This window comes from Haplochromis burtoni, unplaced genomic scaffold (assembly GCF_018398535.1).
Source record: "Haplochromis burtoni strain Fernald_Lab_line unplaced genomic scaffold, NCSU_Asbu1 Contig_76, whole genome shotgun sequence".
Taxonomy (NCBI): Eukaryota; Metazoa; Chordata; class Actinopteri; order Cichliformes; family Cichlidae; genus Haplochromis; species Haplochromis burtoni.
In genome coordinates this window covers 1,422,220-1,438,989 of record NW_024582437.1, presented here as the reverse complement: position 1 = coordinate 1,438,989, position 16,770 = coordinate 1,422,220, and the positions used below count along the sequence as shown (strand labels likewise).

The window sequence follows — 16,770 nt, the reverse complement described above, 5'->3', positions numbered from 1 at the left end:
TCACTGAAATGCACTTTAGGGAAAACATAGCTGTGAGAGTAACGTTAGGGTTAATAACTGACTCACACACAGTCACATTCATTTCCATGTTTAATTGAATATTTTATCAAAATGAAACAACAGTGGTAGAAAATTGTATTAAAAAGAAAAAAAAGTTCACAAAAATGTTTGGAGTACTGATAAGACTACAGTAGAGCTACATACGTCATAAGAAAGACCCTCATCCACATGTCAGAATAGGAACATAACATAGAAAACATACAAGATTCCCTTTTAGTGTTACTGGAACTGTCCTTTCACTCCCAAATAAATCTATGTAAGTGAACTGAGGGGTAGCTCGGTCCCTTACACAGCACACAGACAGCACAGAAAGGCACTCCTAATGAATCACAGATGTTGTTCTGGAGGTACTTGAAGTAGAGATGCTGCATGTGGTCTTTTTTTTATTTTAACAAAAATGATCCCAAAACTAATCTTTCTATTTATTTATGACAACTTAGTAATCAGTGGATAATGCTACTAATGACAAATAGTGCAAAACTTGTTTTGTTTCGTCGATTTCATACACTGTTGATACTATAGGGATATCGTGATAACTATATATAACCCTGGTATCAGAAAATGAAATATCATGATTATGGTTTTACAGAAATAAAACATTCCCCCACCATGTCCATGCACTCGTACTTTCAGTTTAAATGCACGCTCCAATCTTAATTTCTGCCTTTAAGTTTTAAAAAAACATGAACTCATGCATTAGATTTTCAATCATTTCCAACTAATCAATTTAGTAAAAAATTGAACTTAAAGGTGCTCTTTCATCAATATTCCAAAACAGAAAAGTAACACAGTAATAAAAAGTAAAGATGAACTTGATCGATAGTATTATTGAAATAAGTCAAGTTCATTTTGTTCATTTTCTGTTGGTATTTCAATGATGTCATAGATTTCTCTAGTCACAGTAACTATGAAGTAAAACTCAGATATCATGATAAGATTTTCTAAGCAAAAATACATTCTTTTAGAAAGCTTCAAAGCTGTATTTCACCAAAATTCACAGCTTTGAAGACAGTTCAGCACAGCATGCATTTCTGTAACAAAAACATGGAGAAATGACCAGAAAATGGAAAAATATATGTCTCTTTTAAGAAAAGTATTCAAAATAAAATCACAAGTTCTCTGAAAATCAGCTATATCAAGTTTAAGAGTACGCCTCAAAGGAGTGACACACAGTGTGTTTTACAGGATGACGTTTTAAGAACAATAGGACATTTAAAGACACTTTATCACAGGAAGACTTTCCTTGGATTCAATATTTGGCAATATTTTCACCTTAACAATTAAACTCTCAGTGTGGCGACCAGTCCAGTGAACGACTAAATATATGAGATATAAAAAAAGAGAATATTTACATAAATATTGCAATCGTTTACTAGCATGCATATATGCCACTGAAATCACAAGTTATAAAACAGCAGACTCAATGCATGTAGCTGTGCTGCTGCAACATTCAGGTCAAACACTGAGTAAAGCTGGAAGACAAAGTCATGACTTAAACAGACTAAATCGTCAAACACCGTTAGATGTGGGCTAACCCTCAGAACATCTGAAATACAAGTTTTGGTCTGTTTCCATTCAGTCACTCCAGTGTATTCAATAAAATCCCACAATGGGAACAACAACCAGCATCAAGCATGACTCCTATGTGACTGGTGTCATGGATGGGTGGATGGATGAGCAGACAAATTTGAAAGGTCAGATATCTCAGCAGCTGCTGTCCTTTGGGTCCTTGCTCTCCTCAGGCACCTGGAGCACCATCTGGTGGCTGGCGTCTTGGAGGCTGCTGGTGTGTGCTGGGTTTAAAGCTGAAAGCTGTTGCTTCTCACAGGGAATGTGCCTGACCTCTGATAGCTCGCTCCTTGGAGTTGCCCTAAAACCAGCCAGGACACATCACAGATTACTGCTGGTTAATGCTTGTCTGATGTTACAGTGCATGTAATGTAAGGAACTGTACATATACAATCAATTTTTTAACATTTCAAAAATGGCATCTCACACCTCTCCTACTAACCTCCCATCTGCCACTCTGTGCAAGCTCTCTGAGCGACTGCTGACTTTACTGGAGCTCCCCGTTTTGCTGCGTCTCTCCCCCCCATCCCTCTCTCTTTCCCTATCTCTCTCCCCTCTCCTCGAGCTTCGACTGGAGGTGCCTCGGTCCAGGTGTTCCCTGGCTGAGGTCTCAGACAGTGAACCTTGCATGTGGGGCTCATGGTTGCCTAAGGCAGAGGTGCCTTGATTGCTGGTGGTGGAGACACTGGTGGGCGTGACTCCGGTACTCGTGCCCATGGACTTGGAGATGACCTTGAGTTTGTGGGAGCTTGGTTTGTAGTGCTTCTTCTTGTGCTGAACCCGGTTGTTGTGCTTTAGGAAGAACTCGCAGGACTCCTGGAGCACCCGACGGCTCTCGCTGATGGGGCTGTGGGTCACATGACATGGCATTAAACACATAACAGCTGATCTAGAATACTGTATTCTCACTCCATCAGTGACTGTGTGAAAGATCTTCCACGTGTTTTGCTGTGGTCAGAGTTGTGTCTTACTCTTTATTGCGGGTCCTGTTGAAAAAGTAGGCCCACTCAGAGCAGGTCTTCTTACTGCTGACCCAGAATACTGCAGATATGCCAACCACCAATGTCATCAAGTATTTCACCAGAAACAGGGAGAGGTCAGGGCGTTCATGATCTGTGGTCTAAAACAGTAACAAACTCAATGGTAATGAGATCCTTGTGATTTAGAGCAACTGGTTAAATAAAAAAATTCAATTTCTTACTTAAGACAAAGTCAAGCATTTCCAGTACAGGCATCAGGTACTGACTGTCAAAACAAGACTAAGCTATTTCCCACTGCAGCGCTTATAAGCTCACGTATTGTATCTTCCACATACCATACAGATATCCACTGATGTATAATTCTTGCGCTACTAAAGCACTTCTAATGAATTTGGACCACACAACCAAATGACCGAACATGGGCACTACATGCTGTATGAAACAACGACAGGACAAAGACCTGGCCACTGAAATATCTGAAGGTGTGCAGCAGACTGCTTGGGAAATACAGTCGTCCTCCACCAGTTCCTGAGCTTGGAGAGACTCCTGTTGGAAAACCTTGAATTTTGGTCGCTCCTAAACAGAAGTCCGAACAAACTGGTGCTCAACTGGCTTGATGGAGGAAAAAATGGTTAATAACGTCCATATGTTTTGGACTTGCACCTTTATGTTTTGGGGATTTGTGGGAATTATTTCTAAAGTCTTTTGCTTTAATGTTTGCAGAAGTTTGACATTACTTTATGGTGGATACACCCCCATTACAAGATGCTGTGTTAGTGTTAATGTTGTCAAACATATCCTGAGACATGACATATTGTATACGGCTCCAAAGAGAATTGTGAGAGTAAAAGAGGGAGAAATAGTGTGCTTATTTGGCCCTTGAGACAAACTGATGATGCCAATTTTTTCTCCCCACCATCTTTTTTAAAATTTATAACCCTGCATTAAATTGTGATTCATCTAAAGACCTCTTATTCTTTGTTTAGTTTATTAATTATATTTAATAAATTAAAGAAAACTCATGTATTCTGCACTACATTTTTGAGGTACCGCAGCTTCTAAGACGTCTGTTACTTCCACACTGATCTGTCATAACAGTCTTGATTTTGGAATCCCTGTACTCTGCAGGACATTATAGATATTTAATAATTGGGATTTTTAAACAGATGAGCCTTTTGGATCCTTTTGAGCCCTTATCAGTTTTATGAAATTTTCACTGTGCTTTGGTTTTGCCCTTTTTCAGCAGTCTAAAAAAGCTTGTCCTAAACTTTCACCCCATCTTTACTGAATGAATAAGTCACAACAACCTGGTTTAAGCAGGGGATGCTATACTCCTGGCAGCGGTCGTTTATCCAGGTGTTCTCCCAGCTGCTGCGGTGGCTCTGTTCGTAGGTGTAGCAGGCTAGCAGGGTGACCAGCGGGACCAGGTAGAGGCAGCTGAACACGCCGATGCGAATCATGAATTTCTTAAGCTTCTCCTGGTTGCGCTCGTCGTGCTGGATGACCTGTCGGACGTGATTCAGAGAAACGATACCTGCCAGGATGAGGAAGAGGCCGACTATGACGCCCACGCACAGTGGCGCCAATACAAAGTAGCGCAGTGCATCCAGGTCGTAGAGCCCCACAAAACAGACACCGCTGATGTTGTCTCCTTCAACTTTGTTTAGAGCCAGCAGCATGACAGTGAGTGCCCCAGGGATCCCCCAGGCAGCAGAGTGGAACCACACCTTAGACAAAATAAAAATATTGACTGAGCTGTAACTGCACATATTTCCTTGTTGTGTTTGCTTCCTATTTGCTACTAGGAAACAAACCTAAATACTTAAGAACCTTACCGCTTTCTTCTCAATGGCCTCACAGCTCCACTTGGGGCCGGCTGCCAGGAACCAGGTGATGGTGAGTATAACCCACCAGACGATACCGGCGATGGAGAAGAAGTAGAGAAGCATAAAAAGCAGAGTGCAGCCTTTGCTCTGAGAGCCCAGCACCACTGTGTCAACCCCAGCAGGATGGGCCGCTTTGATGCAGGCTGCATTGTTTCCCAGCAGGAAGCCGATGAAGTATATGAGCGAGACAAAGCTATAGCACACAGCATAGAAGATTATGGGCCGCTCTGGGTAACGGAAGCGTTTGACGTCAATAAGGAATGTGAGGAAGGTGAAGAGTGTAGCACCCAGGCAGATGATGGAGCACACACCGATGAAGCTCTTTGCAAATTCTATATCATGGGGTTTGAAGTACATGTTGGAGCAAGGTGGAGCACAGTCCTGGGCGCCTAGGAATGATGAGCCATGACCTGGCTTGGTCTTTAGCTGCAATGGGCACCAGAAGCCCAGCTCTCTCTTAGCGGATGAGGAGATTGCTGGGGTGGTTAAAGGGGCTGGAGAACCAGGCACACTGCAAGGGTCCAATCTAGAGCATAAATAACAATATAACAGGATAAGTGCCTCAACATGAATTGTGGGTAATGAAACCGGGGAAGGATATTTTCTTACTTTTCACACATTTCAGGAGGCCAGGGGACATCAAAGGTGTGGATGTTCTTCTCACAATCGGACCGAACAGCATTGCACTGCTCCCTGCAGGGGTGGATCACCTTGTTCTCCTCAGTGCATGCTGGGATAAAGACTTGGCACAGGAAGTGGTGGACATCTGGAGAGCACTTCAGGTTTATCAGGGGCATAAATGGCTGAAATTGAAGAGATTAAACATACTATATTAAAAATCGGTTTTCCATTATAACAACTATTATTGCACTCTGTTCTTCCATTAAGTTTAGATGCAAGTTACATCACCTGAGAACTTTGAATATACTGATAAATCTGAAGGCTTGACAGCCCTACTCGTGACCTGAACACTCACATGTGCGTGCATGAGTTATATAGCATTCCCTAAAGAAAACTTTGAAGTAGCTTAAATCTAAGTTTTCCAGCTATAACTTTTCTTTGAAGAGCTTCCAAAGCATTTTCATGATGTTACAGCTATGTACAGTCTGCCTACACTGGTGAATCCAGTATTTCCACAGACTGTGCTGTGCTGGGGGAGTAGGTGTAGGTAGCAGTCTGCACAGTTTGAAGTTTTTAAACATTTTTCTCTGAAAAATAGACAGACAGTAACCTGTAAGATTGTGAAATTACTTTTGTAAATGCAACTGGAAAAGAGGCATAAATATAATGATTTTACTTGTGTTATAAGTGCAGTCTGCATGACCGGACATTGTAATATAATAAGTGCTGAGATTACAAATGATCAGGGTAGCAAAAGTGGGTGAAAATATTTATGCTACATAAGCAACAGTACACTATAGTAACACACAAAACTGTCCATTCATTGGCCGGAAACCATGATCAACCAGAGCATTGGAGGGGGGGGGGTATAGGTGGCAGGAAATGAGGGTGCGGACATTTGGAAACAACCAGGGACAGGCCAAGAAGGCTGGAATGCACAGAGCTGTTCATGGGAAGGTTGCTGAGGACATGTGTGGAGGACAGCCTTATTATTTTTGGATTGACACCAGCTACATCACTTGGAGTGATATGCATGTTCAATACATAACCAGTTAATAGTGACAGGCATGCATTAGCACAGACTAAGTGTGTTGTGCTGTGTTGTATTGTGTGTATTTCAGAGTACTCCACACTCTCGACCTCATCACTGGATAGCTTGCTGTAAATCTAAACTGCCGATATGCGCAAAGGAAATCCACACGACCACACTTGAGCATATTGCACTAGTTGATGTTTTCTCTTCTCTGCTTTTTCTGGCTCCAGGCCCACATCTCTGGGCCCCGGGCTTGCCCCCTCAGACATTAAGCGTTCTTGTTTCTCTCCTCTGGAGGTCCTGGACTTGAGGCTCCTCGTGGCTGAACAATCTGACCTTTATTTTCTTTAGAGCACTTACTGTAAAAACTGCCCTCATTTCAAAAACCTTCCAACAGGATCAGCTGCAAAATTTGAGCTGATTTGCTCTTTAGGGCAAAATCCTTCGCAGAGAATTTCTGCACAATGTACTTTAAGTATTAAGTGAAGTTTTTTTTTGTTTTGTTTTTTTAAAGATGACTCTTACTTTTCAAAGTTTTACTCAAACTTTCAAGGCCCCCGAGTGTCCGTTATAGTGTGTCAGTTTGTCTTTCCATTCTCTCTATATTCTAACACTTCAAAGTTTTTGCTCTTTCCAAAGCTGGCAAACACTAGTGGAAGGGCAGGAAAAGGTTAGCCCTCCTCCGGAAAATCCTACTGATAGGCTGGACTGTGCCCAGAATAAAGCAGAAACCTGCCTGATTCCAACGTCAGAGCTTTGTGATAAATCATTGCACATGTTCAAAGCGGGCTATGTTTAGTATTTAACGTTGAATGAAGGCCAGAGAGTGTAAGCCTGTCACCTGGGAGACAGGACTGCGGAGGTAGGACCGCGTGTGTGTGTGTGTGTGTGTGTGTGTGTGTGTGTGTGTGTGTGTGTGTGTGTGTGTGTGTGTGTGTGTATTGGTGGGGGTATTAAGAGACAGAGGATACTCCTTGTGGTATGCACAGCAGGCTTTGTGTGCGACTGGGTGTGTCCCTCCCCTTCCTCCAGAAATCAAAGGGCCCTCACAACAAAGTCACTGAAGTTGCCCGTGGCCAAGGTTGCCATGAAATAAGAAGCTGATACCTTTGCCAGATGCCACACAAAAGACTCCTACAGATCATGCTCAACACTCCACACCAAATGTGCGTAACCCAAACCCTCAGGAATGCCAGGAGACAGGATGCAACAGCTAGAGAAACATTTCTGCTGAGGATATGTGCAAGACAACAAATGGTCTTAAAGCACATTAGCCAAAGTGTCACAGGGTTGACGGAGCAAAGCTGAAACACCAGTTACACAAACTTAGACTTTAGTCACTGCAAAGAGTGGTGATAGAGTGGTAAAGAGAAAACACTACTAGTCTCAAGAGAAGCCAAATTTAAGATTAGAATTCTCTAAATCTGAGCAGATATTAAGCATATTTTTCCACTATGAAAACGAAGACTGATTTCTGTATTCTATGCGTGGAAGAAAATTTTAAACTGCAGGGTGTAAATCTCTAATTACACCAGTTCAGTGTCATTTGAGAGTTACTGTTGCTAAGAGATGGTCTACTGATTTCTGTTGTGTAATACTGACTGGAGCACATAATAACCCAGTACAGTCTATAAACCTTTATACAAGAGCACAGCTTATAGGTGCTTCTACGTATACAGCTAGACTTCTTAGCTTGTGTTAGATTTTTCCTAATTTGTTGATGCCAACAAATGATCAGACAGTCATATCACAACAACAGGTCCTTGAACTCAGCCCAAATGTTACCCAGTGATCTGAATCATGACCTGAATTTACACAATAAAGGGACAGGAGATTTTCCCGCAGTTTCGAATGATGAAGACAGAATTTTGGAGAAATGAAAAAAAAAACAAAAAACAACAACCATCAAACATATATATGATTGTGCTTTCTGTTATAATTGTGCGCTTATTCTGTTGAACACAAACACAATTAAGTCGTTTTTCTTCCTGAATCAAGATTACCCATATGGAAAAGATTTATATAATGAAACTTGTATGTTTTGGATACTTACTAAAACAATGTACGAAAGTAATGAGAAAGTGGCCACTTTCATGAGTAATCACATATAAGTTTTTACTATTTCTTTTCCATATGGGTATACATTGAATTACCACTGGATATTTTGAGCCAATCTGGATATTGACTTTTGAAAGTTCAAAAACCCTGATAACATGTTTGCATATGGTATTTTAAACATACCTGAAAAATGCCGATAATAATGTTCCAAAACCGATAAAGGCGTTACTTACATAAGGATAAATTAACTTAGCTTGGATTCGGATTACATGCCTCATTTCAACCATTCATCAGTCATCCAGGTGTTAGTCAGAACATCACCCACTAATTGGATGGAAAAGTGGTCATGCAATAACAGTCAATACCAAGACCAAATGCACCCCATAGCCACCTATACTTACATGCAATCGCATGAGTGCGTGCAAATGAAGTAAAAAACCCTAAACTGATTTGACTTATCAGAAGATCAACAAGAAACCCACAAATTGCAAAAGTAATGAGCTGAAAAATGTTGATTACCCTAAAAAAGAAAGCTGCCTCTCAGCTTAGCGTGCAGAATTAGCTGTTGGCTCCACTGATCGGCTGAGAGCCATGGATTTTCTGATAAATACTGTTCCACGTTTACTGTGTGTTGATGGCTATTTCACATCCTTCCATTTCTATTGCATTTTTGCCTCTTTAGCAAAGCCCAGTGGAAATCTTATAGCTGCCAGGGAGAATGGAGTTTTTGGATTTCTACTTGTTATTAATTAAGTACTTTCTGTTTGGTGTCGCTGCTGCAGGCTTTCGATTATTGTTAGGGTGAGTCTGAGCTGATTTCCTGTAAAGTAAACTGTGAATCTTAGCTCTGGTGATATTGAGTGTTTAATCCCTATTTAGCTTCATTGTTGTCCTATTATGTTGCTGTTCTATTATAGATACTTATTATAGTGATAAGCTCCATTTTGTATAGCTTAAATTCTGGTTCACGCCTTGTGTATTTGTAGTTGTAATAATGTTCTTCCCTGTGTTTTTCTTTGTCTCATTTCTGTATTTGTGGTTTGTGTTTGTGTTTTCTTCTCTTGTAGAACTTTAAGTCTGCTTTGGTTATTTCCTCTTTAGCTTTGACAGTTTATTTTCTTCACGTCCTGTGTGTTGCTTCCTGACGGTCTCCTCCAGGTTGTGCTCAGCTGTGTGTAATTACTTACACCTGTGTCTCGTCTCCCTCCTGTCTGATATTCCTTAATCAGCCTCCAGAATAAAAATCGTCCTGGCCTTCTCTTTGTTGTTTTCTCTGCTTAGTTCTGTGCACAATTCTGTGAAATGACTGTGGATGCACCTGTTTTGCTCCCCATCTGGCCTCTTGTTTTTGTGATTTTTGGACTTTGGTTTTGGACTTAGTCAGTGATTAAAGCTTGTGACACATTTTTGTTATAACTAAGAATGTTCTTCTTTCTTAACTTCTTTTACTTGTAAGAGGAACCCTAAGCAGAGCCTTCTTCTACCACAAAGGTTTCTTAAAAGCTTCCCTTTAGAATTTAAGTGGACAGATTCACAGTTTAATCATTCGCTATTTCTTTTAACAATCAGATGTGATTTGTGGACAAACTGTGGCTGGTAAATACTGTGTGTCAGTTGAAGTCCATTACAAAATGGTAATTATATTTCAATCAATATGTGCTTCAGTATGGGCTGAGAGACACCGTCAATTAGTAACCGGAGCCACAAACAGCGCTGATGGCACTAATAATGGCAATTATATGGACATGATATTCATCATCGCTGAATGTGGCCTGAAGTATAATTTCCAATTATAAGGAGAGGAAGCGTTTTTTCAAAGTTCCATGGAAACCAAGACTGATGAGAACCTTTGAGGTAGACCAGAGGCTGCCTGGATAAGTCAATAAACTCTGCATTAGCCCAATATACACTTTGAACAAATTCAGCCTAATTTTACATTAATTCTACTAGAATTTAAAATAAGTTCTGTGGGGTTGAATCATTTTTGACAATTGTTCACATACTTAGCTTGCTCGGCCCGCCTAATCTATAAAACACTGGACCTTTAAATAAAAATGAATCACTGTATGCTTGCACGATGCATAGTCATACAGATTTCTACAGATAAATGTTGTGTAATGTTACGAGGGCTCACCTGCATGCGGTTGTATGCGATATCCTGATCATAGTGGCCCATCATGTTGGGGAAGAAGGTCATGTTGTAGGACGTCTCCAAGCACCGATGCACTCTGATAGGCTCACACGTAAACAGGCTGTGGGCATGACAGCTTCCCACCCACATCAGTGCCAGGCACACCCACAGTGGTCCTGGCATCAGCATTGTGATGAGTGAGTAGGAGTGGGCGTGTGCACAGTTCTTTTTTTGTGTGTGTATAAACTAATTCGAGTTTCTTTTTAACTGCGTGCGAGGACGTCTTGGCCTGGTTCAGACTGTCATCCGTGTATCATTCCTCCCAGGGACATCTCAGTGGAGCTGGTGGGCGCTGCAGCAGGTAGAATTTCTTCATGGTGAGTCAGCAAGTGGCTATAGGCCACAGATAGGAATTCCACATCCCTGAAAAGAAGGTACTTATTGTGACACAGGTTTATATTTTCAGACACACAGAGAAGTGGACACACAAACCGAATTTTCAGCAAGATATCCCTTCAGAAATCCCAGCTTAGGAGGTTTTTCTTTTTCAATAGTACCTCATTTACTGCACAATTTCAGTTTTAGGAAAACAACCTGGCATGCATTGTTCCGTCACTTAAAAAATAAACACATTTCCATGATTTCAGTGCATCCTTACAAGTCCGTTGAGGTCTTAAAATCTTTGAGAAGTTTAGTTTGGGAAGCACTGCTTAGAGACTCCTCAGTCAGATGGAATCAAGCTACCAAAATCCAGTCAATCCCCACGCAGGCTTCGAGTGCATGCTTTTTACACAGGGTGGGGAATGCGCAAGATCCATGCTGATTCAGAAGAATGAGTCTCGGCTTGTTGATGCACATTAAACTTCACATTAAAGTGTCAGAGTTCCACATACACACTTGGTTTACGAGCCACTGAGAAACCTGAACGGCAGACAGCCTGCTGTACTTTCCCACTGATGTTTTGCCTTTCATAAAAACAGAGTATGTGTAGGTTTAGGCTTGTTCCTGGTGACCTAACAAGGGGCCCACAGATTATGCATTTATTTGATATAACTTCTGGTTATATTCTGAATTTTAACAATTTGAGCAAAGCTAGCTTTGGATCAGTTTGCACAGAATTCTTGTCCATTGAGACTAAAGAGACACATCGTTTATATAGGTACTCGTCTCTCTGATGATTATCTTATCACTGATGATAAGCGCTTAATATTACCGCATCCCTTTTTCCACGTACAACAAAATTCAGCAGTCCTCAAAGTACAGCATGTAGTCAAGGAGGTTCATAGTGCTAAAGTAGCTAAAAAGTAATTTACGCTTAATAAGCCCTTTGGTTAGCATATTAGCGATATACCAGGAATAGTTAGCAGGGTAAATATTTGACACGTTCCACCAACACTTCGACATACCATGCAGACATGGCTACAAACAGACATAATAAGTTGCTATTACTGTCCAATTACTTGCATATGTCAAAGCTAATTACGTTTTAAATCAATACGCGAGTCCACGGCGGCCAGGAAAGCCGTTTGTTTCCCCGTAAATGACACACCAGCTGTGGGGAGACAGTGCAGTCAACATCCCTGCCTCGGTCGCTGCCATGGGACAAGGGGCCGAAACAACTTCGCCACAACCAAGCAGAAAGAACCTATGAGGGGGTAAAAATGCGAAACACGAAAACTTACCCCCAAATACCCAAGAGTTAGCTGACTTTATGAATAGTTGCAGGATCTGCCCGGTGAGGAATTTGGTAGCGTGTTTCCTGAGATAAGCTCCCGCACCTTCCCACCAACTATTCCCGTCCGGCTGCTCTGAACTAAAGATGCTTTCAGGTGCAATTGGAAATATGAAGTGTTTTTTTGTTTGTTTGTTTTTTAAGTTAAAATCTAAGTTTCACGGTAGTTTGTGGGTGGGAGACTTCATGTGTATAATAGCCTTTTATATTTAAAAAAAATTAAAGGGCAAGTTCATCTTTAAAAGAGTGGCGTACTGTACATACTAACTTTACAGGTCACTAAACTAGCAGTTGAATGCCCCAACGAGAGTAACAATGTAAGTATAGACAGGAAGCACTTAAACGCCGCGTACGTGCAGACGGCAGATAAAGGATGAAACAATGCAAAATACAGCTGAGAGGGTTTATTAACAAACACCAACTTTTCTATTTTTTTTACAACAATCATAACTTATAGAATATAATTCTATAATTTCTGTATTTTCCACAATTACCACTAGATGGAAGTGGGTGATTTTACCATTTAAAAATGTGTCATGATGTTTTGCAAGTGACAAAATGCAGTCGTATAAAACTGCACTGACGTTTCCTTTAATACTGATATCAAAAAATATAAGGGTAACAATGATCTCACAGATGCGTGCAACTACACAGTGTTATATTTCTTCTTTTGCTACTTTCAGTGGAGCAGCGTAGTATCGCCAAATTTGCCGGGCACCCCGTGGAAATCCTATGAGGACCCCTGGTGTCCCAGTAGTGTCTACAATACTGCATGTAGCACACGCAGAGGCATCCCCAACAATTTGCCATGCCTCAATTATCCACCTGGAGGCGCTCTCTCCCGACTGTGTCCATATTCATGTGACCTGCCGTGGAGAGGCGGGGTTATAATGTAACAATTTAGGTCCTACAGTGTAACCAATAAAGTGTTGCTGATAACCCTGCGCATCTGGTCGCCGCTGCACCCTCCCTTCGTGTCGCAGCTGATGTTAAAAAAAGGAGCCCAACCTCGGACATCAAATGATCAAATGATCTGTAACGGAGGCGCCGCCAGAGGGGGACGGGACTGACTCATAACACATTCATATGAGGTGCGTAAGCTTGTGGCACATTGAGAGAGGAGGAGGAGGGGTGAATACTGTAAATTCCTCCAAAGCCGTGAGGTGCTCTGGGTAGGATTTGGTACAGATCGTGTGCTTGTGCTCTGCGAAGGATGCAACAGGATATTCTGCTCGCACAGGAGAGGTTGCTCTCTTCTCCGTCCCCGTAGTTTGTGGACCGAGGCGCTGGCCTGTTGCTAGGAGACCTTTTGACAGCTGGGAGCTTTTTTTCTTATTATTTTTCTTCAAAGTGACACTTAATGCACTAAGGGTATCTGCTTATCTGGCAACCCAAACCTTCCCTCCTCCTCCTCCTCCTCAATTCAGCTCCCTCGCGCGCTTTTCGTGCGTAAATCCTAATTGTCTTCTGTGCGTAAAAGACAACATTTGCACTGTGGTCGTTTTCGGTCAGGAGATTACAGTGTTTTGCAGGGAACAATGGCCTAGTTGTTGCGATTATCAGATCCTAAATTTATCCGCCTTCCGGACGTGTTTAACCTCTCCCACTGCTCATTTTTTCACTTGGTAAGATCATTTTTAGATATATGTTATGAAAACCTCGTATTCTAACAGCACTGAAGACATTTAGGGAGACAAGGAAGTTATGATTTCCAATTTTATTTGCTTTTGATCACACGTTTTTAGCATGTGTTCAGCTGGACTCAAGGGTAATGTAAGTAACACTTACCTGTGGCTATACATCTGAAGGTCAGTCGTGAATGGATCGATAAGTAAACCTCACTGAGGATGACACCTAAACCAGCAGTACACTCGGCTCTATCAAATAAACTGCAAACATACAGAGGCTTGCTTCTGTAAAACAGGTGTATGAGAAGACCCAGGTCAGCTTATTATTTGTACACTAAGCGAGTGGGGTTTCAATCAGAGTATCCAGAGCAGCTTGGATTTCCGAGTGACCTCTCTGTGCTGCTGGACATTATCTGTGGGATATCAAGATTCAGGTGTGTAGCACATTATGTCAAGGTTGTAGCTACACCAGAAGGACTTGGTGTAATTTGGACTCCCAGCTTGTTCAGAGAAGTGCTGACCTTGTTGATTCACTTCACTGAAGCTTAGCTGCCTGTGGCTGTCGTAGTCCCCGGGCTTTACAAGAAAAGGCCTTCAAAGAACAGCTCTAACAATTGTCAAAGTCAACAGAGAATGGAGAGAAGGGAGAAGTCAGCATTAGGCGTAACGTGTGGTAGCATCCCTTCACACGTCGCACAGGAGGCTGTCACATTGTGGCTTTGTTGAGTAGATGGACTGAGTGAAGCTGACATGCTGTTCTGTCCTATCAGGCTGATGTATGTGCCCAGTGAGGAGACTACAGTCCTCAGGAGCCACATAGCACCTCCCCTCCACCTCCATCTTAACTTCCTTTGTAAGAGGGTATGCCTTCTGAACCGAGCCTCAGGTAGGTCCGCACATCTAAAGCTCATGGCAAAAATAGACAATAACCCTTAAGGAACCGTTACTGTGTATGCACCTCCTGTGGCTTATCAGGAGGTAGAGCGGGCTGTTCATTGATTGGAAGGATGGTGGTTTGGTGTACGCATGTATGGGTGAATGTGGCTACTGGTGTAACAGTGCTTTGAGTGGTCAGCTAGACTAGAAAAATGCTGTGTTAATGAGAATCCAAACACAGAATCAACTGACAGTTTCAAACAATGCTGACATTATTCACTTCTTTATTTTAAGCTGAGAAAGATCTATTTAGGATCGATTTGTTGTTCAATAACGGTGTTTGGAGAGCGCAGGCTCTACTAGCTTTCTCTATCTTTCTCTCTCTCCTGGACTGTCCATTCAGTGTCTTTGTTTTATCTAACTTAATATATGGATGTAGACAAGGTTACACGAGAGACAATCCACCTATCTACCTAAGAGCCCAATCCGTTGTACCAAACCTACTTACTAAACCTTCAAAAACAGGTCACAGTTGTATTTTCTTTTAGTTTAATCAAATAGAAGGAAACAGCTTTTTATTGTGTCATCAGGGAGTCTTTTTTTTTAGCAGCAGGATGCTGCACGTGGGATTTACTTGGAAAAAGAACTCCAGCATCTACACTGATTGCTTCATTACCTAGCCTTCCGACTCTGTGGTTTATTTATATGTTTAATAGTTTTTGGACACTAAATGAAGCTCGGAGGCAGGGAGAAATAATCAAGTGCTGATTTTGGCCTTTTCAAGAAATAAGAATATGTTGCAACAAACTATTTTCAAACTGAAATCTACTTTTAGCCTTTTAAAGCCAACATATATGGCATCGTAACATTTCTGACTGTTGCAGTCCTTGCGGTGGTACTTTAAGAGTAAACATTGGTGTACTTTAAATTTTAAAGCTGTTTTACACATCATACTTGGGTAATTAGAGAAAAAATAACCTCTGATAACATTATTTCTTTATTTTTTTGTGAGCTGGTAAATTGCAACTTTTGTAACACAAACAAAATATGACACACTGTGAAATGTAGGACACAGATTCTTTTGCAATATGACCCATTCTGAGGGCAGTTTAGCCACATTATTGTTCTTGTGTTACTTTAGTTTTCACCGTTCGGCTAACAGTTTTGTCCTAATATGTTCATTTCATCCTTATACTCTCTTCTTGGAATGTAAAAACCTTTTACTTTAAATTATGGCAATCCCCCCCCCCAAAAAAAAAAACAAAAACCTACCAAACAAACAACCTGAGTCATCATTTATCCTACCTCAATCCCAGAGCGCATTAACGCATCCGCCCACACACACGCCCATTATTTCCTCTGTCTTACACCCCATCACCATGAAGGTGACAGAGTAAGCCTCTTGGCAGGCAGCATAATTTAAAGTGATGGCCAGGACTGGAAGTGGACATAGATGGATTTGGGTGGACAGACTGGCTTATGAATGGGTATAAGCGGAGAGGGACTGAGGATGAGTTGGAAAATGGGGTATATTTGCTGTTACATGGATCCTCAGCTTTCTGCCAGTCGGGAAAACTCATTTTGACATGTTCTGTGGTCAGCGCGTTTATCCTGTCAGCTAAACTGTGAGATAGACGCTGATGGGTAGGAAGCGCTGTTTTTGTAAGGGTGGGGGAATGGCAAAAATGTAAATCATGGCAAGCCATTGATTGAGTCACTTGTCTAAATTTCTGATGCAATTTTAACAATGGAAATTAAAGATAACTGAATAATGGGGTGTATGCACTTATGAATGTGTTTGTATCTTGTGGGTGGGACTGAGTGAAGGGTTTTAGGCTATTTGATTATATTATTCAAATTATTGCTAGTCCTGTGGATGTTTATGTTTAATATTTTGCAGCCTGGTTAATCTTTTGGGTGTACCTGTTCAGGGACTGTAGATGGAAATGAACTAGTAGCGCGATCTGATAAACACCACCCTTTCTCTTACGAGATCAGTGTTTTTGTGCATAGTCTTTGATAAATCATCTCATAAACTCATATTTTATTCACAATAGAATATAGAAAACACATCAAATGTTTACATTGGGACATTTTACTATTTCATGAAAATGTTAGCCCGTTTTGAATTTAGCAACACGTCTCCAAAAAGTTGGGACGGGCATCCCGAAAGGCTGGAAAACTAAGTGTTACAGA

The 16,770-nt window shown here is 41.4% G+C and overlaps 2 protein-coding genes across 5 annotated transcripts in view; one reads left to right on the top strand and one right to left on the bottom strand.

Moving 5' to 3' along the window:
- Window positions 1–77: 77 nt before the first annotated feature.
- LOC102312914 (frizzled-6) lies at window positions 78–12,170 on the bottom strand. Of its 2 annotated transcripts, none has more exons than XM_005924263.2 (8): window positions 12,021–12,170; window positions 10,342–10,761; window positions 5,105–5,298; window positions 4,445–5,021; window positions 3,914–4,336; window positions 2,601–2,749; window positions 2,072–2,476; window positions 78–1,930 (listed from the first exon to the last, which is right to left on the bottom strand). In XM_005924263.2, exons 2-8 carry the CDS (start codon window positions 10,525–10,527, stop codon window positions 1,765–1,767), a joined length of 2,100 nt encoding a protein of 699 aa, XP_005924325.1. In that variant the 5' UTR covers window positions 10,528–10,761; window positions 12,021–12,170; the 3' UTR covers window positions 78–1,764. The 2 variants fall into 2 exon arrangements, with proteins under 2 accessions (XP_005924325.1, XP_005924326.1); XM_005924264.2 differs by having other exon boundaries at window positions 3,917–4,336.
- Window positions 12,171–12,914: 744 nt separating this feature from the next.
- Window positions 12,915–16,770, top strand: part of klhl32 (kelch-like family member 32) — a 42,436-nt gene continuing 38,580 nt past the window's right edge. Inside the window, exons 1-2 of one of the 3 annotated variants that reach the window (XM_005924266.2) lie at window positions 12,915–13,161; window positions 14,469–14,584. In XM_005924266.2, the coding sequence (XP_005924328.1) occupies window positions 14,562–14,584 (23 nt within the window). In that variant the 5' untranslated portion in view covers window positions 12,915–13,161; window positions 14,469–14,561. The other 2 variants (XM_005924267.3, XM_005924268.2) reach the window with 2 other exon arrangements.

Excerpts from the sequence above, each read along its gene's own strand:
- LOC102312914 (XM_005924263.2), bottom strand. The coding sequence starts at position 10,527 with ATGCTGATGCCAGGACCACTGTGGGTGTGCCTGGCACTGATGTGGGTG. Across the intron at positions 2,750-3,913 it reads TCCCCTGCTTAAACCAGGTT|ACCACAGATCATGAACGCCC; the intron begins GTTGTGACTTAT and ends TTACTGTTTTAG. Across the intron at positions 1,931-2,071 it reads CACAGAGTGGCAGATGGGAG|GGCAACTCCAAGGAGCGAGC; the intron begins GTTAGTAGGAGA and ends GGCTGGTTTTAG.